At 42.7% G+C, this 23,925-nt stretch overlaps 1 protein-coding gene across 7 annotated transcripts in view; it reads right to left on the bottom strand.

Annotated features, from left to right (window-relative positions):
- Nucleotides 1-338: 338 nt before the first annotated feature.
- The window catches only part of LOC132207014 (late histone H2B.L4-like), a 53,240-nt gene continuing 29,653 nt past the window's right edge, over nt 339-23,925 (bottom strand). For 4 of the 7 annotated variants that reach the window (XM_059642191.1, XM_059642185.1, XM_059642186.1 and 1 more), the window contains 4 exons: nt 16,621-16,696; nt 11,650-11,731; nt 10,674-10,869; nt 339-1,386 (listed from right to left, as the gene is read on the bottom strand). In XM_059642191.1, the coding sequence (XP_059498174.1) occupies nt 926-1,306 (381 nt within the window). In that variant the 5' untranslated portion in view covers nt 1,307-1,386; nt 10,674-10,869; nt 11,650-11,731; nt 16,621-16,696 and the 3' untranslated portion in view covers nt 339-925. Of the gene's footprint in view, nt 1,387-10,673; nt 10,870-11,649; nt 11,732-16,620; nt 16,697-17,277; nt 17,389-23,925 lie in introns of those variants that run through there. The other 3 variants (XM_059642192.1, XM_059642187.1, XM_059642189.1) reach the window with 3 other exon arrangements.

Genomic DNA, 23,925 nt, shown 5'->3' with positions numbered 1-23,925 from the left:
CCCTCACTTATTGTGCTGGATCAGTCTTTCCGGACGGTCTCGGTTCATTTTGAAAGCCTCTCACCGACAGCAGAAAGCCCCACACACTGCAAACTGAAAAAAAATCGGATAAATTCCCTGACAGATTTGGAAATTGAAAAAGGAATCGCGCGGCATTTCTCTTAATGGGACTCAAATAAGAAATCATAATTTTTCATTGCCACGGGTGAAATCCAGCGTTCATACCCCATTGGGACAAATTTGAAAAACCCTCCAACATGTAGGATAGAGGGGGGAAAGTTTCACAAAGAGGAATAAACAGTTTAATTTTTCTTTGAATTTAATTCAATTTCACATTACAAGTGCACGCTGATGTATTTATAAAAACTTACACCACGTTTTTCGGGGTGAACGGGTTAAAACTTGAAACAATAGTTTGAAGTTGCCCTCCCATATTCTCCTTGAACACAACAGTTTCACACTTGCGACTGCAATCCTGGCTCTGGCTTTATCGCAGTTCATTTTGAAAGCCTCTCACCGACAGCTGAAATCCTCAATGACAAGAGATCCCCCAACAACTTTTCGTGGGACTCGAGCAGTTAGTTTTCTTTCCAGGGGGTGAAATTCCTGATCAAGGGGTAAATAATAACTGGAACACATCGGAGTTGTTGAAAAAAAATGACTGACTGACGATGAATGTGTTTTCTGTACAGCGAGGGAGAGACTGGGTAGGAAGGCATCCGAAACTAACCGACAGAGGGACAGGGACAGCACATTAATTTTTAGAACGTTTGTGTAAACAAAGATAAAGATTAGAGACATGAATTATAGATACCGAGAATCATTTACAAACGAAAAATGGTTCAACTGCTTCACTGAAATTGTGGGTGGCTCTGAAAAGAGCCGTTGGGTTTTGGATGTGTTTTTTTCAGCACAATGTGGGGTCTCACTTGGAGCTGGTGTACTTGGTCACCGCCTTTGTACCCTCCGACACGGCGTGTTTGGCCAGCTCCCCGGGCAGCAGCAGCCGCACCGCGGTCTGGATCTCCCGGGAGCTGATGGTGCTGCGCTTGTTGTAATGGGCCAGGCGGGAAGCCTCCCCTGCGATACGCTCGAAAATATCGCTGACGAACGAGTTCATGATGCTCATCGCCTTGGAGGAGATGCCGGTGTCGGGGTGAACCTGCTTCATCACTTTGTAGATATAGATGGCGTAACTTTCTTTCCTGGACTTTCTCCTCTTCTTACCGCCTTTCGCTGGCGCCTTCTTGATGATTTTCTTGGCGCCCTTCTTGGAAGGTGCCTGCGCTTTCTTCTCATCTACCATCGTGACGGTCACTTTCAGACACAGAATAAGCAAAAACGGGCTCGGAGCTCGCTTTTTATAGCCTGACCACGTCAGCAATGCTAATGAGGGATGGGGGAAAGTTTTGTTCGTGATTGGTCAGTTAAAAGGAATGTCAAACATCACATCAGCCTCGCTGTGATTGGTTAGTTTATGGAGACAATGCGGATCTGTCAGGATCTTCAATGAAATGCGAGACACAAACCAAATTCTGTACACGGAACAAACTCCGAGCTCACTCGTAAAATCAACTGGTTCTTGTCATTTAATGATACCTTGAACACAGTATCTGAGAGATTTTAATTGTGGCAGTGTGTTTTGTTCTACTCAAAGTAATCTTTCTGTGTAATATTATTTTATTTCATCTCTCTCTGAGTTCCGCAGGACACTTGTGTCATTGAGAGATTCAGGTTTATTGAAGGATAGTTTTGTCCAATATCTGTCAGGCTTTCCTATGTGAAAATGCGAGTGCAGTTATCTATCCGTCCCTGTCTGTTTATGCAGTGTGAATGATTATCACTCTCTCACAATCTGTTCCTGTCATACAGTCATAGAGATGTACAGCACTCTTGGGTCCACCTCGACCATAATAATCAGATATCGTAAATTAATCTAGTCCCATTTACCAGCATTTAGCCGATACCACTCTGAACCCTTCCTAATCTTGTGCCCATCCAGAAGCCATTTAAATGTTGTAATTGTCGTATCCTCCACCACGTCCTTTGGCAGTTCAATCCAGTTATGCACCACTCGCTGCGAGCTAATGTTGCCCACCTTAGGTTGCTCTTCAACATTTCACCTCTCCACTTAAGCCCATGCCCTCGAGTTATGGATTCCTCTACTCTGGGCAAAAGAACTTGATTATTCACCCTATCCATGCTGCTCATAATTTTATAATCTTCTGGAAGGTCACCACTCGGCCTCCAACACTCCGTGGAAAACAAGCCCCTACAAACCCTGTCTCTTCAGTCTTTCCCCAAAGGCCAAGTCTCCAACCGTGGCAACAATCTTTTAAACATTTTCTAAACTCTTTCAAGTTTAAAAACCCCTTCCCATTTTAAGGGGACACCAGATCCGAATGCATTTTCTCAGAAGCTGAACCAATGTTCTGTACATTCACAACATGACCTCCCAAACCACACATTCAATGCACTGACCAATAAAGGCAAGTGTATCAAACACCTTCTTTGCTGACCTGTCTATCTGTAATTCCATTGCAAGGAGCTATGAACCTGCACTCGAAGACCCTTTGGTTTGGCTTCCCTGGAGCTTATCTGGAGTCTGCCAGTCCTGCCCTGACTTTCCCTAACAAAATGTAGCACTTCATGTTTGTCAAGATTAAACTCCATCAGACAATCCACAGCCCATTGCTCCTTTTGATCAAGGTCCCATTGTAGTCTGAGGTCATACAGCATGGAGAAAGGCCCTTCAGGTCAAATTGGTTCATGCTGACCACAGTGCTGATTCAGCTAGTTCCAATTGCCTGAATTTGGTCTATGTCTCTCTAAACCCTTGCTATTCAAATGTTTTTTTCAATGTTCCTATTGTACCTGCCTCAACCACTTTCACTGATTCCACATATGCACCACTCTCTCATGTCCTTCTTAATCCTTTGCCCTCTAGTTTTCAATTCCCTATTCTTGCAGAAAAAATACACTGTATGCATTCATCCTAACTGTCCTCTGATGATGTAACACACATCAATAAGGTCATACCTCATTCTCCTATGTTCCAAGGAATAAAGTACTCTCCTGGCTTACCTCTCCCTATAACTGAGGCCTCCTTGCCCTGGCAACATCCTCGTAAATCTTCTTTGCACACTTTCCAGTTTAAAAATGACTTTCCTTTAACAGGATGACCAAAACTGTACATTATCCTCCAAATGTGGCCTTACCAGCAACTTCTACAACTGTAACGTAACTCTTATACTCAAAGTTCCAACCAATGAAGGCCAGCATGTCAAATGCTTTCTTCACCACCCTGTCCACTTGTGGCATCACTTTCGATGAGCCATGTACTTGTATTCCAAGGTGCCTCAGTTCCACAACACTCCTCAGGACCTGAACACTTCCTGTGCAAGTCCTACCTTGGTTTGACTTCCAAAGTGCAAAACCTCACACTTCTCTGTATTGAATTGCATTTTCCAATCCTCAGCTCACTTACCCATCTGATCAAGATCCTTCTGTTATTTTTGACAAACTTCCTCGCTATTAACAATGCCTCTCAATATTGTGTCATTGGCAAACTTACTCATCATACCTTGTACATTCACATCCAGATCATTTATGTAAATGACACATAACTAAGGTCTCAGCACAGACTCCTGTGGCACACCACAAGTCACAGGCCTCCAGTCCAAGAAACAATCTTCAACCATCACCCTCTGCTTCCTCCCATCAAATACATTTTGAATCCAATTAGCCTACTCACCCTGGGTAGCCATGCAACCGAACCTTCCTTATTGGCCTGCTGTGCAGGACTTAGTCAAAGGCCTTACTAAAGTCCACACAGACAACATCCACTGCCCTACCCTTATCTATCTGTGTGGTTACCTCTTTGAAAGTCTCAAAACATTTGTCAGACATGACTTCCAACTCTCAAATCCTTGCAGACTATCCCAAATCAGACATGGAATATCCAAATGTTGGTTGATCCTGTCCCTCACTATCCTCTCCGCTAACTTGCCTCCCAGTGATGTCAGCTCACTGGCCTGTCGTCCCCTGGCTTGTCTTTGCTACCTTTCTTAAACAATGCAACAACATTACCCACCCTCCAGTCTTCCAGAACTTCACCAGTGGCTAAAAAGAAAGCAAAAACCTCTGCAAGGGTCTGTGCAATTTCTTGACTAGCCTGCCACATCATCCAAGGCTGGACTTGATCAGGCCTCGGGATTCATCCATCTCAATACGCTCTCAGGCTGAAAACACCTCCTCTCTGGTAATATGTATGCAGTCTAAAAATATCTCCACTTGTTCCCCTTATTTCCTTCGCATCCATGGTTCTCTCCTTAGTAAATACGGAGGAGAAATATTCATTAAAAATCACCCCCCACCCCAAACTCCTCTGGCACCACGCATAGACCACCATGTTGACCTTTAAGGGGGCCTGTTCTCTCCTGAGCCACCATTATACTCTTAATATAGCTGTACAACCGCTTGGGATTACCTTTTACCTAATCTGCCAGATCCATCTCATACCGTCTTTTTGACCTTCTGATTTCCTTCTGTAGCTATCTGGGGATTCATCAGAGTCTGATCGCTTAAACCCAATATATTCCTCCTTGTTTTCCATGAGCAGAGTCTCTGTATCCCTCAATATCTCAGGTCAGCTTTTGTCATTTCTGTCAACTTCTGCTGTCCGAATGTGTATGTTATTAGTCCGTAACATTCAGTTTGTGCTATGTGAAAGTACAGGTGTAATTCTCAATCTATACCGATCAGTTTCTACAAAAGAATGTATGAGTGTTGTGACTAGTCCCTACATGTCCATTCTGTTGCATCAATATGAGTGGGCAGGCATTGATCTGTACCTGCCAATTTGTGCTCCATGAATATGAGAGTTTAGTTTCTGCAAGGCAGATGCAAGAGTGTAGTTATCTCACTCTACACGGGGGATATTGTTCTGTGACTATTTGAGTTCAGTTGTCACAGTGTACCTACCACATGTTACTTGGTGAATATGAGAGTTTGGTTTTAAATCTGTGACTGTCAGCTTCTCCTTGGGGAGTTTGTTTGTACAATTATCAATCTATCCCTGAAAGATTCTGCAGCATGAATGTGTAATTGTAGTTATCATTCTGTCCATATCAGTCTTCGCTATGTGAATAGGAGTGTATTTACTAATTTGTTTCCTTCAGTTTCCTGTCATATGAAAATGTGAGGTTAGTTATCAATCTGTCCATTTTTGTATGCGCTCTGTGAATGTTTGGCAGCAGTTATCACTCTGTGCCCGTCAGGTTATGCTCGATGAATATATTTTCAGTCAATCCATGACTGTTTCTGTTATAAGAATGCAAGAGTTATTTATCATTCTGTTGCTGCCAGGCTCTGCTATGTGAATGTCTGATTGCTTTTATCAGTCTTTCCCTCTCAGTTTCTCTGTGCATATGGGAGTGTGGGTATGGGTATCAATTTGTACCTGCCATTTTCTGGTATCTGAATATGAGAGTTTGCATGTCAATCTGTACCTGTCACCTTCTGGTGTGTCAATATTTGAGTGCATCTGTTCCTGACAGTCTGTGATACACAAAGGATGGCAGTGCAGTTATCTATCAGTCACTGTCACTATTTACTGTGTGAATGCATGAATGCAGTTATCCTTACGTATCTGTTAGTTTCAGCTGTGTGGCTTTGTGAATGCAGTTACCAGTCTCCGCCCGTCAGTTTTTGCTGTGTTAAAATATGAGTTTGATAATCAATCCATGCCTGTGAGTGCGTGCTCTGTGAATGTATGGCTGTCATTACCAGTCTCTACCTCAAAGTTTCTGCTGAGTGTGTGTTTCGATATCCATCTGTACCTGTCAGTTTGTCATGTGAATGTCTGACTGTTGTCATCAATGTGACCCTATAAGTTTCTGCAGTTCAACTATGTGACTGTAGTTATTAACCTGCACCTTCCCATTCCTGCTGTTAAAATCTGAGTGTATTTATCTATCTATGCCTGTCAGTTCCTGCGATGGAAAGATATGGCTGTTGTCATCCGCCTTTACCTGTCAATCTCTGCTACGCGAATGAGAGTTTAATTATCAACCTATATCTGACAATTTCTATGAGGTTTATGCGAGTGTCAGGCAATATGCTGTGAAACCATGAGTGCTGTTATCAACTTATACCTGTCAGTTTCTGTATTGTGAATGAGAGGACAGGTATGAATCTTTCTCAGTCACTGCTGTGTGAATATGTGAGTGTGTTTACCAATCTCTCCCTGTCAGATCTGCGCTGCGGACATGAGAGCATAATTGTTAGTCAGTGCCTGTCATTTTCTGTGACGTAAACGTTAGTGTCATTATTATTGTCTCCGTGTCAGTTTCTGCTGTGTGAATGGGGGAAGCAATGGCCAAGTGGTGTTATCACTGGACTGTTACTCCAAAGATCCAGATAATGTTCTGGGCACCAGGTTCAAATCCCGCTATGGCAGATGGTGGAATTTGAATTCAATAAATATCTGGAATTAAGAGTATAATGATGACTACGAATCTATTGGCAATTGTCAGAAGAAAATAAAAATCATGTCTCTTTGGGCAGGAAACTGCCATCCTTACCTGGTCCACGCTACATGTGACCCCAGACCCACAACAGTGTAGTTGACTCTTAACTGCCCTCTGGGCAATTAGGGATGGGCAAAAATGTTGCCTTGCCAGCAACACCCTTGCCCTGTGAATGAATAAAGAAATGTGAGCTTACTATCAATCTGTATCTGTCAGGTTTTGTTTTAAGCTCTGTGGCTATGGGTGTCATTTTCAGTCTCAAAAGTTTCTGCTATTACAATGATTTTAGTTATTGATGTGATGTTAGTTTCTGCCAGGTGACTATTTGAGCAGAATTATCAATCTGTAAATGTCACTTTCCAATATGCAAGTATGAAAGTCTGGTTGTCAGACTGTTCTGGCAGGTATATGCAATGTGAATAAAGGGAGTGTAGTTATCGGTCTGTCTCTGTCAAGTTTCTGTCATGTCAACCTCTGAATGTAACCTGCAAGTTTCTGTAATATGCATGTGTGACTGTAGTTGTCAACATGTCCCTGTCATTTTCTGCTGTGAGAAGGTGAGTGTACTTATCCTTCTAGGTCAGTCAGTTTCTGCAATGTCCATCTGTGAGTTTAGATATCAGTTTATCCCTGGTGTTTTCTGCTCAGTGAATGTGCGTAGTTATCAAAGTGAACCTGTCAGGTTATGCTGTGGGAGACAGAGTGTTATGATCAGTCTGTTCATGACAGTTTTTGCTCTGTGAATATGTGAGTGTAGATATTGACCTGGACCTTTCAGTTTCTGATTTATGAATGTATGAGTGCAGTTTTAATTTGTACCTGTTAGTTTCTGCTCTGTGAATCTGAGAGCGCAGTCATCAACACAGTCCACACAGTTTGTGTCAAGTGAATGAATGCAATTATCTGTCTCTGTTACGTCTGTTGAGTCCATTGACCTGCACATGTCAGTTAATGCAATTGGAATGAAAGCGTATAGTGATCACCCTGTACCTGTCAGTTTGTCAGACTTGACTGTGTGAGTGTTGTTATTCATTGACGCCTCTCACTTTCTGTAATATGAAGGTGAAAGTGCCGTTATCAATCCATACTATTCACTTCCTGCTGGGTGAATGTGTGAGTTCATTCTCTGTTTCTGCTATGTCAATATGACAGTTTAATTATCAATCTGTACATGTCAGTTTCTGTGAGGTGAATTTGTGAGTGCAGTTTTCAACATGTAACAATGAGCTGCTCTGTGAATACTTGAGTGTCATCATAAATCTAAACCTGTCAGTTTATGCTGTGTGAAACTGGGAGTGTTATCATCAACCTGTTCCTGTCAGTTTCTGCTAAGTGGGTACCTGAGTATAGAGATCATTCTCTTCCTGTCAGTTTCTACTCAGTGAATGTGTTTCTGAAATTATCAGTCTGTCCATGACACACTGCTTTGCTACGGTAATGTTTCCTTATCAATCTGTACTTGTCAGTTTCAGCTCTGAGCATCTGAAAGAGTAGTTATTAAGGTTTGTAATTCATACAGGTCAGGTACTCAGCTACAACAGCAATCATCCCAAGAACCACAAACAAAGCTGCATCAAAACGCTGTTCAAGTCAGCCACAATACACTGTCACACCCGGAGCTGTGTAGAGCCAAGGAAGAACATTGATACAGTGTCTTTAGAAGTGATAGTTACCTGAAAAGCGTCATTGCCAATAACTACAAAACAGATGACAACAGAAAGACACAACATGTCCAGAGACACTAGTCACCCTGCCATACATTAACGGCATACCAGAAATGACCACTAGATTACACCGCCCAGTAGGAATCATGGTAGGCCACAAACCGACAGCTACTGATGAGAACAAAGGATCCGCAAACCATGACCGACAGAACCAACGTTATTTACAAGATATGAAATGTAAAAAGGAGTTAAGTTATTTACAAGATTATGAAGAGATCGTCGTTACCATTACACAGGGTAAACCGGTAGGAAATTAGCCTTCAGGATAAACACCAACCAGCTACCAAGAGACATGACCAACTATCACTCATCTAAATGTACACGGACAAAGACGGACACCAATTTGACTGGGACAACGTAGGCATACTAGGAGAAGCCAACCAAAGACATGCACCAGAATTCCTAGAGGCTGGCACTCAAACTGGAACTCCATTAATAAACATTTCAAGCTGGACTCCATGTACGAAGAGACAAATCCAGAAGTGATGCCACCCACCCCAGCAAACCGAGGCACATAAACAGCAAGTAGGACATAACACCACTGCTTCACTGGAGGCGCACTGATGATGTCACGTAGGATGATGACAAAATGTCTGTAAACAAACTTACAAGCTTGGCAAGCAAGTCAGCAAAAGCATAGTTATTAATCTGACCCTGACAGTAACTGCAATGCAAATGTGACTGCAATTATCAACTTCTATCTGTCAGTTACTGCAATTTTGAATGTTACTGTTATCAATCTTAGTTTCTACTTGGTGACCGTGTGAATACGCTTATAAGGACCAGCCAGATTCTGCTCTGTGAATATCAGAGTAGTTATCAAAATGTACCTGTCAGTTTATGCCATAGAACAATACAGCGCAGAGCAGGCCCTTCGGCCCTCAATGTTGCGCTGACCTGTGAGCTAATCTAAGCCCACCCCCTACACTATCACATTATCGTACATACTTTTATCCAAGGCCAGTTTAAATGCCCCTAATGTGGCTGAGTTAACCACATTGGCAGGCAGGGCGTTCCAGTGCCTTAAACATTGAGTAAAGAACCTGCCTCTAACATCTGTCTTATATCTATCACCCCTCAATTTGTAGCTATGCCTTCTTTTGCAAGCTGATGTCATCATCCTCAGAAAAAGACTCTCACTGTCCACCCTGTCTAATCCTCTGATCACCTTCTATGTCTCTATTAAATCGCCTCTTAGCCTCCTTCTCTCCAATGCGAACAGACCCAAGTCCTTTCGTCATAAGGCCTTCGCTCCAGACCAGGCAACATCCTGGTAAATCTCCTCTGCACCTTTTCCAGTGCTTCCACATCCTTCCTGTAATGGGGCAACCAGAACTGTATGCAATATTCCAAATGAGGCTGCACTAGTGTTTTGTACAGTTGCAACATGACATCACCACTTCGGAACTCAATCCCTCTACCAATAAAAACCTAACACACTGTACGCCTTCTTAACAGCACTATCAACCTGGGTGGCAACCTTCAGGGATCTATGTACATGGACACCAAGATCCCTCTGCACATCCACACGACCAAGAATCTTTCCATTGACCCAGTATTCTGCCTTCCTATTATTCTTCCCAAAGTCAATCACCTCACATTTATCCACATTGAACTCCATTTGCCACCTTTCAGCCCAATTCTGCAGTTTATCCAATTCTCCCCGCAACATTCTTCCACACTGTCCACCACTCCACCGACCTTAGTGTCATCTGCAAGCTTACTAACCCATCCACCTAGGCCTGCGTCCAATTCATTTATAAAAATGACAAACAGCAGTGGTCTCAAAACAGATCCTTGAGGCACATCACCAGTAACTGGACTCCAGGCTGAATATTTTCCATCAACCACCACTCGTTGCCTTCTTACAGAAAGCCAGTTTCTAATCCAAACTGCTAAATCTCCCTCAACCCCAAGCCTCCGTATTTTCTTCAATCGCCTACCATGTGGAGACTTACCAAAGGCTTTACTGAAGTCCACGTACACCACATCAACTGCCCTACCTTCATCCACATGCTTGGTCACCTTCTCAAAAATACTCGTTGAGTTTTGTGAGACATGATCTGCCCTTGACAAATCCATGTTGACTATCTCCAATCAAATTGTTGCTTGCTAGATGATTATAAAACCTCTCTCTTATAATCCTTTCCAAAACTTTTCCTACAACAGACACAACGTTCACAGGTCTATAATTGCCTGGGTCATCCCTACTGCCATCCTTGAACAAGGCCACAACATTTGCAACCCTCCGGTCCTCTGGTACTAAACCTGTAGACAATGAGGCCTCAACGATCAAGGCCAAGGGCTCTGCCACCTCCTCCCTCGCTTCCCAGGCAATCCTCGGAAAAATCCCATCCGGCCCAGGGGATTTATCTACCTTCACACCTTGTAGAACTGATCTCACTTCCTCCTTACTCACCTCAATCCTTTCAATTCTAGTAGCGCGTAATTCAGTCTTCTCCTCTACAATATTCTCCTTTTCACGTGAAACTGGGAAAGCTGGCTCCAGCATCTGCAATTCTTGCTATCTTCAAGGTTATTTTCAAACTTTTCCTGTCAGTTGCATCGATATGGAAATGTGCATGTACAGCAACTTGTATCTCAAAGTTTCTTCTCTGTCAATTTGAAAGTAAACTGATGTATCATTATGTACCCGTGAGAATCTACTTTGCAAATATTTGAGGACAACGATCAAACTGTGCCTGTCAGTATTTTTCAAATCTGCGGATATGTGAGTGCAGTTACAAATTTGTACCTGTCACTTCATGCTTTGTGAAATTGAGAGTGTTATCATCAATATGATAATGTGGATATGACAGCGTAGTTATTGTTCAGTTGCTGTCAGTTTGCTGTGTGAATGTGAGCGTGGTTATTAATGTGTGCATGCCAGTTTTGGCTATGCGAATATTTTCATCAATCTTTACCTGTCAGTTACTGCAAAGTCAATATGAGAGACTCATCAATCTTTTTTGGTCTGTTTGCATAATATGAATCTGAAAGGTTAGATATCGATCCATGTTTGTTGCTTTCTACTTCTAAAAGTGGTTTAATTGTCAGCAATCAGTAATTTTATGGGTTGAGATGTGATTCATAATGTGATAGATGTTATTAGAGTCATTTTATGTAGATTTTCTTCAATTTCTGCGTGCATACTTTGGACAAGGAGGTCTATCCACCTTAAAAATGGTGTAAATATCAATGGGCTATGAATGGTGAAACTTATTGGAACTGGGCATTTTGAATGGAGAGCAAAGAAAAATAAAATTGCATTTTTTATGTGCTGTCTTACTGTTGGTTTGAACAGATCTGTTGGAAATTAAGCTCAATGTGTGACTGACTCGATCCGCTCTGTGACTGTAGAAAGGATGTTCTCTACTCTGACAGTGGGAACATACCTGCTGTTTATTATAATGAGCTGATCACACTTGGCTTTGATCTGAAGCAATGTTACATTGTCCTGGTCCTTCCAGTGTTTGTCTGTAGGAAGACGGAACAGATAGCTCCTGTAAACCAACATCAGTTGGGTTTGACAATATTTAACTGATCAATGCAACATTTTGCTAATAGTCATTTGGATATTTTGTTTATCACCAGGAATTCTAACATAACTATGGGTCAGATTCCAGTCTTGCACTGAGCTGCTTCTTGTCTAATAATTTTTAATGACATCAACACCATTTGAGTGAGGTCTCAAAAGTAACCAAAACCTGCACAGCTCCATGACTGCATCTACCTTATACAAACCTGTCTGTGGATATGAGTTTAGTTATTGATTTATTCGTGTCAATTCCTACTTGGCGAATGTGAGAGCGTTGTTGTCAAATTTGGTAAATTATTTATGTATTACACAGCAGAGACTGACAAGGACAGAATGGCACAGATCTCTAGACTGACTTAAACGATCCAGCACAGAAGGCATCCATGTGGCTCATCATGTCCATGCTGACCCGAACAACACCAGACAGCCATCACCATCCCATTTTCCTCAACACATCCCATAGCCCTGCAGCTTACAGAACTTACGGGGGAGGTTCAGGTTGCTCTTAAAAGAGTTCGTGCATTGTGTATTGGCACCATCTCACTGCATTCGTTGTTGTGTCAGAAAATCAGTTTCCTCAAGTCCTTAATTGCATGAATAAGGAGAATACCTGGTGCTGCCTATTTGGTCTTCTCTGTTACTTGTTTCTTCCATTCACAGGTACAATTTCTGTATATAGGAATTACTTCTCTACCTGTCAGAATGTGCTATTCAATGGGGCTGCAGGTTTCAGTCTGTTGCCCGTTAAAATTAGACAGACAGTCAACACAGACCAGCGTGATTATTTTGTGAAGAACTTGCAAAATAAAATTTAACACTCAGGACTAGGGCTGCTCTCATGTGCAAATTCTCAGAATTCATCTGAGTTTTTTTGAAAAGAGCTGTTGTGATGAAACAAGATGGACAGCCACACTCAATGGATCCTGTTTCAATCTTCCTGCATTATGCGACTGAGCGGTTTAAATGTTTCCTGTAAATTGGAGAACCATTTACCACAGTGGGAGAGGAGAGAGTTTTCAAGTCATCTCTCCTGTAGTGAATGGGAAAGACCGTATGTTCTTCAGTTGTTTGAGCCTGTGGCTTTCACAGGCAGATGAAAATGCAGGACATTGCAATAGTATGAGTGTTGGCTTTTCTTCAGAGTTGAGGAGGGAAAAGGAACGGACCTTTGCAACTGCTATATTAGAGTCTAAACAGCAGTGGTGATATCAAGGGACATCTTCGAGTATGATATGAGTATTGAGTATTGATATGAGTATTGTTTCATATTGCATAGTGACATACTTTTTGGAATACTGAAGTAAAGGTATTAATTTAATATGTTATAGCCAAAGGGAAAGTGCCACGAACAAATCAACTGCATTGCAGCTGACTGATCACAATGTTCCTTGTGCAGGAAAGAAAATTGGCTTATTTACTTCTATTTTATTTTGTGGCTCAGACATTACCCTTGCTGTGTGGGGAGGAAGAAGACAGAATTTTTATTTTCTGTCATGCAGTGGAGAAAACTGCAACAGTCAAACTAAATTTACTGAAGAATAAACATTGCTGAACTCTCCTGGCAAACAAAAAAAAAGGAGAATGTTTACTATCTACCTGATTTGGCCAAATCCTTCTTTCTCCACTGTTTTGAAGAATGGCTTTTTATTATGTTCCTTATTTGAGAAAATGGCAACTAGTTTTCTATTGTGTGAGATGTAATACTTCAAAGGGAGTGTCATGTGGAACACAGGGCTATTTGAATAACATTTAAGCTAATTAGAAAAAAAAAACGTCCATGATTATAAAGTCCTCCTGCTTAGGACAGAATAAAAGAAAAATATATTTCTGCTCGGTGACAAAACTGACAACTATCCGGCAATAAAGGTAGGGATGGTAGTTCCTCTACCACCATGATATATTGATGGAAATTGAATGCTGGCTGAATGGATGTAGAATTGTTGCCTGGTTGTTTCTAACCAGTACAGACTCAGTGAGAGACAGGACTGTTTTCTGTGTCGCAGATGTCTATGACTGTATATGTGTGAGTGATAATCATTTTGTGTATATCATTTTCTGTTAGCTGGAGTTTAAATGGAACTCCACAGTTGTTAGTCCTTGCATCATATCTGTAGTTATGGCGTTTGCGCTTTGAACTAATTCTGGATCAGTCAGTACCTATGTCTGTCAGTCCATCCACATGGAGACAAAGCAGAATTAATATTATGGGACCTGTGACACTTCTTCAGAACACTCATTTCTCTTCACAGATGCTGCCAGACTTGCTGAGGTTTTGCGGCAACTTCTACTTTTGTTTCTGATTCCTATCAGCTGCAGTTCCTTGATTTTTCTATTTGTCAGGCTTTGACACTAAAAATGCATGTGGAATTCACGTCATTTATTTGTTGTGTTTATGTATGGGATTAATATTTATCAAAGGAGCAATTCTGTCCTGATCAGTTATTGGTCAACTAAACTTAAGTATCATTCATCATTTATTTCGTTGACTCATGGTGACTGCAGTATTTCCCACATCTGTATTAAACATCGACCTCTAAGAAGACTGTTGAAACAATGTCACAGCGATCATCTGGATTGTAACTTGAAAAATATGCTTAATAAACATAGAAACTGAATTCAGTCAGAAACTGAATTAAATCTAAAACTGACAGACTGATTGAAAAAGACATTTATATATTCAGACAGCCATCCCTACCTCTCTTTTCTGCAATGTCGATATGTGAGTTTAGTCATCAATCTGTTCATGTTAGTTTCTGCCACGTGAATGTTTGAGTGCAGTTATCAGTTTGTATCTGTTGGTTTCATGAGCAGTTCATGAGAATTCTGTCACAAAATCCAACAGTTTTTTTCTTCTGAGGGAGCGACCAAATGATATTTAGTTCATGACCACGGCAATTACCATGGGTTTAAATGCACGGGAATTGGATGCCTTCGCTCACCTTCGGTACTGTTTGTCTCTTATGAAAAGGTAGCTCTCTGATCTGAAATCCATGAGGAGAAGCAATTTTGAATGTTACATGCTCTGAGGCTTGCAGTGTATTTGATCTTCATGCCTGGTACATGTTTAGCACATGTCAGGGCCGTGTATGTATTTGCAAGTCATTGTAAACCACTGTCGTGTGTATGTTGAGAGTGTGTTTGTGTGGTGAGACTTCGAGAGCGAAAAAACACATGCACTCAATAAGCATTCTCTGTCAGGCTTTGACACAGGATGTGTGCATTTAAACGTCACATTATTTAATCGTCCTGTCTCTGTCTGGAACATGTGTTGGTCAAATGATTAATACTATCCTGCTCAGTTACTGATGTGAATGTTTCCATCCACATCTGTACTCATTACCTACTTCACATCTGGTTGGCGTAACTATGCAATGGCATGAACTAATTTTTCACCTTTAAAGGAATGCTTCGTGCACCTTGTTCTGATATAGGAAAGCCTCCGGAGACTAATTAACATCTCTATTTGAAGCTTTCCCCCAAATGCTTTTAGTGATTTGTATTTTATTATGTGCATATATTTCTCGATTTCATCATAATTATCGGAAGAGTCTTTAAAAGTATTTCTTAATACTATGAATAATATGAAAGAAACAACAAATTGCTGCATAATGGCCTTATCTGCTGTTTTCATGAAATTCTAGGCTGACTGTCATCTGGGATCATTCACATCCCTTGCCCTAACCAACTCTGTTCACCCGAAGGGACAATATCCTTTCATTAATGAGATTGGAATTAATCATGGCTGTAATTTGATGAATGTGTTTGATCCTCTGGTACTTATGCAAACCATTAGTTCATCTGTTTGTTCTTGCAGGAGCTGACTATCCCCTTCAATGTTTGTTCCAAATCTTCAAACTGTCTCACACAAACCTTCTCGCAGTTGTTCATACAAATGCTCCCTCTTGTGTCAGAATAACGTCTTCTCTTCTAATAGTAATACCTGTAATTTTTTATTCATTCACAGCATGATGGTGTTGCTGTCTCAGCTTGCATTTATTGCCTGCACCTAATTGCCCAGAGAGCAGTTCAGAGTCAACCTCATTGCTGTGGGTCTGGAGTCTCACGTAGGCCAGACCAGGTAAGCATGCCAGTTTCCTTCCCTCAAGGAAACAAGTGAGCCAGATGGATTCTTTTTCCTGACAGACAATGGATTCATTGTCATCATTAGATTCTTAATTCCAGATCTTTATTGAATTCAAATTCCACCATTTGCTGTGGGGTGTTCGAAACCATGTCCCCAGAATGTTGTCTGGTCTCTGCATCAACAGTGCAGTGATACGACCACGAAGTCAATGCCTCCCAGATCTGGTGGCCTTTGTTCAGAACTGAGGAAGTGTACCAGGCCTGAAACATTAACTCTGATTTCTCATCACAGATGCTGCCAGACCTGCTGTGCTTTTCCAGAATCTTCTCTTTATTATTTGTCTTCCTCAGTCACTGATAACATGTAAAGTTTCCTTCCATGTCTGTACCCAATATCCACTCCATATATGGTTACATTGTTACAAGGACAACTTGAACTATTTACATACCTTGACTGTAACTTTAAAAATGCCCTTCCTCAACATGCATTCAATGCAGTTAGTGAGCATATATTTGTGAAGAAGATTCAATTGATCCCTCTTCAAATGCTTAAAAGAGACAATGGACTTTCAAAGATGAACTTTACTGGAACTGCACCGGTTTATGGGGAAAGAGATATGTTTGTATTTTGTTGATGTTGTTTGACCCTTGGATTGAATGTATATATCTGGAATTTGAGCTCAGTGCAAGTCTCACCCCTATGACTGTGGAAAGTAAATTCTCCACTCTGACAGTGCTAACATACCTGCTGTTTGGTTGGAGCAGCTGGTAGATGCTGTACTGATGAAATATGACACAGTCTTGGCCCATCAAGTATTTGCCTGGAGGAAAAAAGAACAGAATGCTCCTGTAAATTAACATCCAACAATTTTGAAAATATTAGAACTGATCAAGGCAAAATTTAATTAATACTCACAATACTTCCTTGTTTTAAAGCCAACAATTCAAACAGATAAAACTTGGCTCGATAATTTACCTGGACTCCTCCTCATCTTTCTTTGTGCAAAATTCTAAAACAATTTATTAAGATACAAAAACTAACCAACACATGTACAGTCCTTGAACTGAATGTTTACACATTTCAATACCCAGCTCCCAATACACTACCTATTTAAGGGAAGAACAACAGGCACTAAAAAAAATACGAGTGCTCTCTGATGAAGGGTTTAGGCCCGAAACGTCAGCTTTTGTGCTCCTGAGATGCTGCTTGGCCTGCTGTGTTCATCCAGCCTCACGTTTTATTATCTCGGATTCTCCAGCATCTGCAGTTCCCATTATCTCTAATACGAGTGCTGTGTTTATCCTTTACATGATTAACACGTTTGCATGGACTGTGACTTCTTTACGATTCAATGCCAATTCGCAACAAACAACGTGAAACAGAAGCTAAACGATGAATTACCATCAGCGTTCGGAGAATTAACTATCACAAGACTGACCCCCAGCAGCAGCTTCTTGCCGCTGTGTCTCCCTCAGCAGGCCCACACACAGCCCGAGAAAGGCCTCTCTCTCCCCACCCCCAGGCCCAGGCCGCTCACTCCAAGTTCCGGGACCAGTTCCTGCTCCGCTCCGCCTCTTACCAACAGCCCCCGGTTCTCCCTGAACTGAGCCCGAATCAATGCCGGTCTCGGAGCCCCCTCTGTGTCCCAGACTCACATCTCGATGCGCTGCTGGAAGGAGCCTGCTGTTCCCTCGCTTCCCTGGGCGCTGGTCTCTCCATTGCGGCCTGTTTCAAACAAACCTCTTCCACTCACTGACTCAATGCTCCTCAATGGCAGCGCTGGGGGAGGACCTCACGCATGCGCTCCTCCGGTCACAACAAGCAGCTTTTTTGTTGCCTTTTGGCGGTTTTGGGAGGGGGGGCGGCGCGCAGAAACAACATCACGCATGCGCTGCACTTCACAATGCTCCCCAGAAACAAACATCATTTGGTCATTGTCAGTCGGAACTGCAGACGCTGGAGAATCTGAGATAACAAGGTTTGAGCTGGATAAACACAGCAGGCCCAGCAGCATCAGAGGAGCAGGAAGGCTGACATTCCAGGCCTCGACCCTTCTCTCTGAAATGGCTCCAGGCCCGAAACGTCAGCCTTCCTGCTTTTCTGTTGCTGTTTGACCTGCTATGTTCATCCAGCTCTACGCCTTGTTAGCAATTGGTCATTTCCCTATTCCCTTCACTCTCAGTTAGAGCAAAGCCACTCCGTCCATTTAATGTGCTTCACTATTCATAGAACATAGAACATAACAGCACAGTACAGGCCCTTCGGCCCTCGACGTTGTGCCGACCTGTCATACCGATTTCAAGCCCATCTCACCTACACTATTCCATGTACGTCCATATGCTTATCCAATGACGACTTAAATGTACCTAAAGTTGGCAAATCTACTACTGCTGCAGGCAAAGCGTTCCATTCCCTTACTACTCTGAGTAAAGAAACTACCTCAGAAATCTGTCCTATATCTTTCACCCCTCAATTTAAAGCTATGCCCCCTCGTGCTCACCGTCACCATCCTAGGAAAAAGGCTCTCCCTATCCACTCTACCTAACCCTCTGATTATTTTATATGTTTCAATTAAGTCACCTCTCAACCTTCTTCTCTCTAATAAAAACAGCCTCAAGTCCCTCAGCCTTTCCCCGAAAGACCTTCCCTCCATACCAGGCAACATCCCAGTAAATCTCCTCTGCACCCTTTACAAAGCTTCCACATCCTCTCTTATAATGCGGTGACCAGAACTGTACACAGTACTCCAAGTGCGGCCGCACCAGAGTTTTGTACTGCTTCACCATAACCTCTTGGTTCCGGAACTCAATCCCACTATTAATAAAAGCTAAAACACTGTATGCCGCCTTAACAGCCCTGTCAACCTGGGTGGCAACTTTCAAGGATCTGTGTACATGGACACTGAGATCTCTCTGCTCATCTACACTGCTAAGAATCTTACCATGAGGCCTGTACTTTGCCTTCTGGTTACTCCTACCAAAGTGCATCACTTCACACTTGTCTGCATTAAACTCCATTTGCCACCTCTCAGCCCAGCTGTGCAGCTTATCGATGTCTCTCTGCAACATACAGCATCCTTCGTCACTATCCACAACTCCACCGATCTTAGTGTCGTCTGCAAATTTACTAACCCATCCTTCTACGCCCTCATCCAGGTCATTTATATAAATGACAAACAGCAGTGGACCCAACACCGACCCTTGCGGTACACCACTCGTAACTGGTCTCCAGGATGAACATTTCCCATCAACTACCACCCTCTTTTCTTTCAGCAAGCCAATTTCCGATCCAAACTGCTATATCTCCCACAATTCCATTCCTCCGCATTTTGTACAATAGCCTCTTGTGGGGAACCTTATCGAATTCCTTGCTGAAATCCATATACACCACATCAACCAGTTTACACTCATCTACCTGTTTGGTCACCTTCTCAAAGAACTCAATAAGGTTTGTGAGGCACAACCTTCCCTTCACAAAACCGCGCTGACAATCCCTAATCAATTTATTCTTTTCTAGATGATTATAAATCCTATCCCTTATATTGTTTTCCAACACTTTACCAACAACTGAGGTAAGGCTCAGTGGTCTATAATTACCAGGGTTGTCTCTACTCCCCTTCTTGAACAGGGGAGCCACATTTGCTATCCTCCAGTCATCTGGCACTACTCCTGTAGACAATGACGAGTTAAAGATCAATGCCAAAGGCTCGGCAATCTCCTCCCTGGCCTCCCAGAGGATCAGAGGATAAATCCCATCCGGCCCAGGGGACTTATCTATCTTCACCTTCTGAAGAATTTCTAATACCTCTTCCGTGTGAAACTCAATCCCACCTAGTCTCATAGGCTGTATCTCAGTATTCTCCTCGACAACATTGTCATTTTCTCGAGTGAACACTGTTGAAAAATATTCATTTAGCGCTTCCCCTATCTCATCTGACTCCACACACAACTTACCACTACTATCCTTGATTGGGCCTAATCTTACTTTCCTCATTCTTTTATTCCTTAAATACCTATACCTCGGCCCGAAATGTCACCTTTCCTACTTCTAAGATGCTGCTTGGCCTGCTGTGTTCATCCAGCTCCACAGCTTGTTATCTCGGATTATCCAGCATCTGCGGTTCTATTTATTGCTGATACAAACAGATCAAATTGTTACAGAGTTACAATGACCATATATGGAGTAGGTATTGAGTACAAATATGGAAGGAAATTTTTGATGTTATCAGTGACTGAGGAGGACAGAAATAATAAACAAAAACAGAATTTTCGGGTAGAGCTCAGCAGGCCTGGCAGCATCTGTGAGGAGAAATCAGAATTAATGTTTCGGATCCATGTGACCTTTGTGCAGAACAGTGGAAGTGTTTGAAAAGTTAACGATGATTTCTCTTCACATGCTGCCAGACCTGCTTTGCGTTTCCAGCAAATTCCATTTTTGTTACTGACATACAGCACCGGAAGTTTTTTTGAATTTTTATTTAGGACTAAAATAATCTTTTGATGAATACATGTCCCATACAAAGACACAGAAATTAAATAATGTGAAATACAAACGCACTTTCCCTGCCAAAGCCTGACAAGTAGAGAATGCAACATGGACTGCCAGATGCAGAATAAAACTCTGCAAATAAATAAAACAAAAAATCCTAGTACAAGGTAAAACTAAGTATCTGTGATACCATAGAACCCTAAAAAACGAAACAGCACACACTGACTCACAGGGCTAGCTTTTTAAAAAGAAAAATTAGCTTGTCTGTCCATTTCTACATGATATCTTTATCCTGATACACTATACCACAGATGGATAAATGAAAATGCCTCAGAAATACAGACCTGGTACATGTCAGCAGGAGGCCATTCAGCCCATTGTGCTTGCTCTAGAACATTTGTACTCTTTGACTGACAGAAAGCTCATAAACAACAAATGGAAATGGGATGAAAGCTCACTCTCTACACCCTCATAACTATTCTCTCAGATTGAAGCACAGTCACAGAATATCACTGGTGGCCAGAGAATAAAACCACTTTGATGCACAAGAGTAGAAATTGATTATTTTGGATTGAGAACTTCACTCACACAGTCACACAGCAAAAACTGGTATATTTGCAACAATTGCTAAACTCATAAATGGACCTAACAGAAACGGAAAGGCATACATTAATAGTTGCTCTTGTTCACGTTGCAATAACTGACAAGAAGAGAATGATGATAACACACACATTCTCATTGTTCAAAACAGGAGAGGGGTTCGACAGTTAATGGGAGGGCCCTGGGAAGTGTTCCCCAACAAAGACACCAAGGTGTTTGTGTGCGTAGTTCATTGAAAGTGGAGTCGCAAGTAGATATGGTGGTGAAGCAAGTGTTTGCCTTCATTGGTCAGTGTATTGAGAATAGGAGTTGAGATGTCACGTTGTGGCTGTACAGGAAATTTGTTGAGTCCCACTTTTACTGCTTGAAGTTGTAGCCAACCTGCCATGGGAAGGAAGTTGTTGAACTGGAGAGGGTGCAGAAAGTATTTACAAAGATGTTGCCTGGACTAGATGGTGTGAACTGTTTGGAGAGGGTGAACAGGCTCGGGCTTTCTACCCTGCAGCTTCAGAGACTGAGGGGTGACCTTATAGAGGTTTATAAAATCATGAGGGGCATGGATAGGGTGAATAGCCATGGTCTTTCTTTCTTGGGTGGAGGAGCCCAAACCTTAAGGGCATGGTGAGAGGGTCAATGTTAAAAGAGACCTGAGGGAGATTTCTTTAGTGCAGAGTGTGCGGCATGTTTGGAACAAGCTGACAGAGGTACACCTTGTGGAGGGTACAATGATAAGTTTTAAACACCATTGGACGGGTAGATGAACAGGTCGACATGAGAGGGATATGTGCAAAATGCTGGCAAATGGGACGAGATCAGATTGGGATGTTAATCTATTGCAGACCAGTTGGATGAAAGGGTCTGTTCCCATTCTGTTTCACTCATGGACGCTGTGATGCTCGAACTGATTCTGTACATAAATACAGATACTGCAAGGACAAGTCAGAGTCTGGGTATCCTGCAGTGAGTGTCTGGTCTCCTGCTTCCCCAAATCCTGTCCAACATCTAATGTGATCAAGTCAGGAATGTGATAGTTTAGCCCCACTTACCCGGATGAATGCAGCTCCACAAACACACCAGAAGCAAGGTACCATCCAGGAGAGTAACACTTGATTGGCTGCACATCCGCAAACGTCCATTCCCTCAAACACCAATGCTCAAGCAGCAATGTGTACCTTCCAGAAGATGCACAGCTGGAATTCACCAACGCTCCATAGACTGTGCCTTCCAAGCCCACGACCACTTCCATCTAGATACCACTGTGACACAGGGTGCCATCCAATACTTATGTGTTGCTTCAGTGAGAATGTCCCATTTCTTTCATTTCTCTGTATGTTCTTTCAACATTGAATTAATATTTATGGGATAAAGGTCAAGGTGAATGAATACTACAGTTAACAGCTCACTTGGATCAGATATTGTCATTGTACAGTGGAGCAAATTGAATGGGCCAAATTTTAAATCTGCTGCTTTGATTCCTTGCAGGAGTGAAACTGCAGAACTTGGACAAAGACTCGGGGTGCAGTCAGAATTCAGGGCCATCGCAGTATTTCGTCAACCAGTCACCAGATCATGCGGGGAGAGGGCCACAGCCACCCCTCTTGAAGATGCAGTTACATTATTAATCTTTAGCTCAGATTGGAAAGCGAGAGTGATGATGCTCTGATTCTTGCAGTGCAATACGTTTTGTGTTACAGTAATCCAATGCAACGGGATCACTGTACCCTTCCCCTTATTCTATATGACCAATCGTTTGAAACTCCTAATTGGAGATGGACCCACCAATAGCCAGGCCAAGGTTTGACACAATCTCATAATGAGTTTTGAGAAGATTTGTAGCTCAGGTTGAGGTTCTGGATGTGAGTTGGCTCACTGAGCTGGAAGGTTAGTTTTCAGACGTTTCGTCACCCTTTTTTTATTTGAAAAAATATACTTTTTTCATAAGGTGTACAAAAAATAGAACATTTACACACCTACCCAGTCATGCAGACCGCTTTGAGTTACCCAGGGGGTACATACACCAACTAAAGGAAAAAAAACAAACAAAGAAGAAAAAAAACAAAGCAAAGAAAATACCCCGGCAGTCGTCCACCCGCACAGTCCCCGTTGGCCCCCTGACCAGTTGGGGAAGGCTCCAGCTGGGCCCAGTTACCAGATATGGCCCTTTTTACCATTCAGGATGAGGGGCTTCATACAGTGGTCTTTCCCCACCGCGCCTTGGCGGTGGCTGCCCCGAGCTTTAGAGCGTTCCTCAGCACATAGTCCTGGACCTTGGAGTGCGCCAGTCTGCAACACTCAGTCGGGATCAGTTCTTTCAGCTGGCAGACCAGCAAGTTGCGGGCAGACTAAACAGCATCTTTCACTGCATTGATGGTCCTCTAGGCGCAGTTGATGTTGGTCTCGGTGTGCGTCTTGGGAAACCGCCCGTAGAGCACGGAGTCTCGTGTCACGGAGCTGCTCGGGACGAACCTCGACAAATACCACTGTATCCCCCTCCAGACCTCCTGTGCATAGGCACACTCCAGAAGGAGGTGATCGACAGTCTCGTCCCACCCCCACCCCCACAGCCATCTCGAGGGCAGCGTGCGGTGGTGCAGAGATTCTGGGCATGCATAAAGGATCTCACTGGCAGAGCCCCTCTCACTGCCAGCCAAGCAATGTCCTTGCGCTTGTTTGAAAGTTATGGCGATGAGGCATTCTGCCAAACGACTTTGGCAGTCTGCGTGGGGAACCACACGACGGGATCCACCCTCTCCTTTTCCCGAAGGGTCTCGAGGATACTACATTCTGACCACTGCCTGACGGCCTTGTGGTCAAAGGGGTTTCCTTTCAAAAATTTCTCCACTAAGGACAGGTGGTATGGAACGGTACAACAACTCGGAGCGTTCTGCGGCAACAAGGCCAGGCCCATCCTTCGCAACGCCAGGGGACAGGTAGAACCTCAGTAAGTAGTGACACTTGGTG

Source organism: Stegostoma tigrinum, chromosome 44 (assembly GCF_030684315.1).
Source record: "Stegostoma tigrinum isolate sSteTig4 chromosome 44, sSteTig4.hap1, whole genome shotgun sequence".
Lineage (NCBI taxonomy): Eukaryota > Metazoa > Chordata > Chondrichthyes > Orectolobiformes > Stegostomatidae > Stegostoma > Stegostoma tigrinum.
This window is presented reverse-complemented; position numbering and strand designations above follow the sequence as displayed.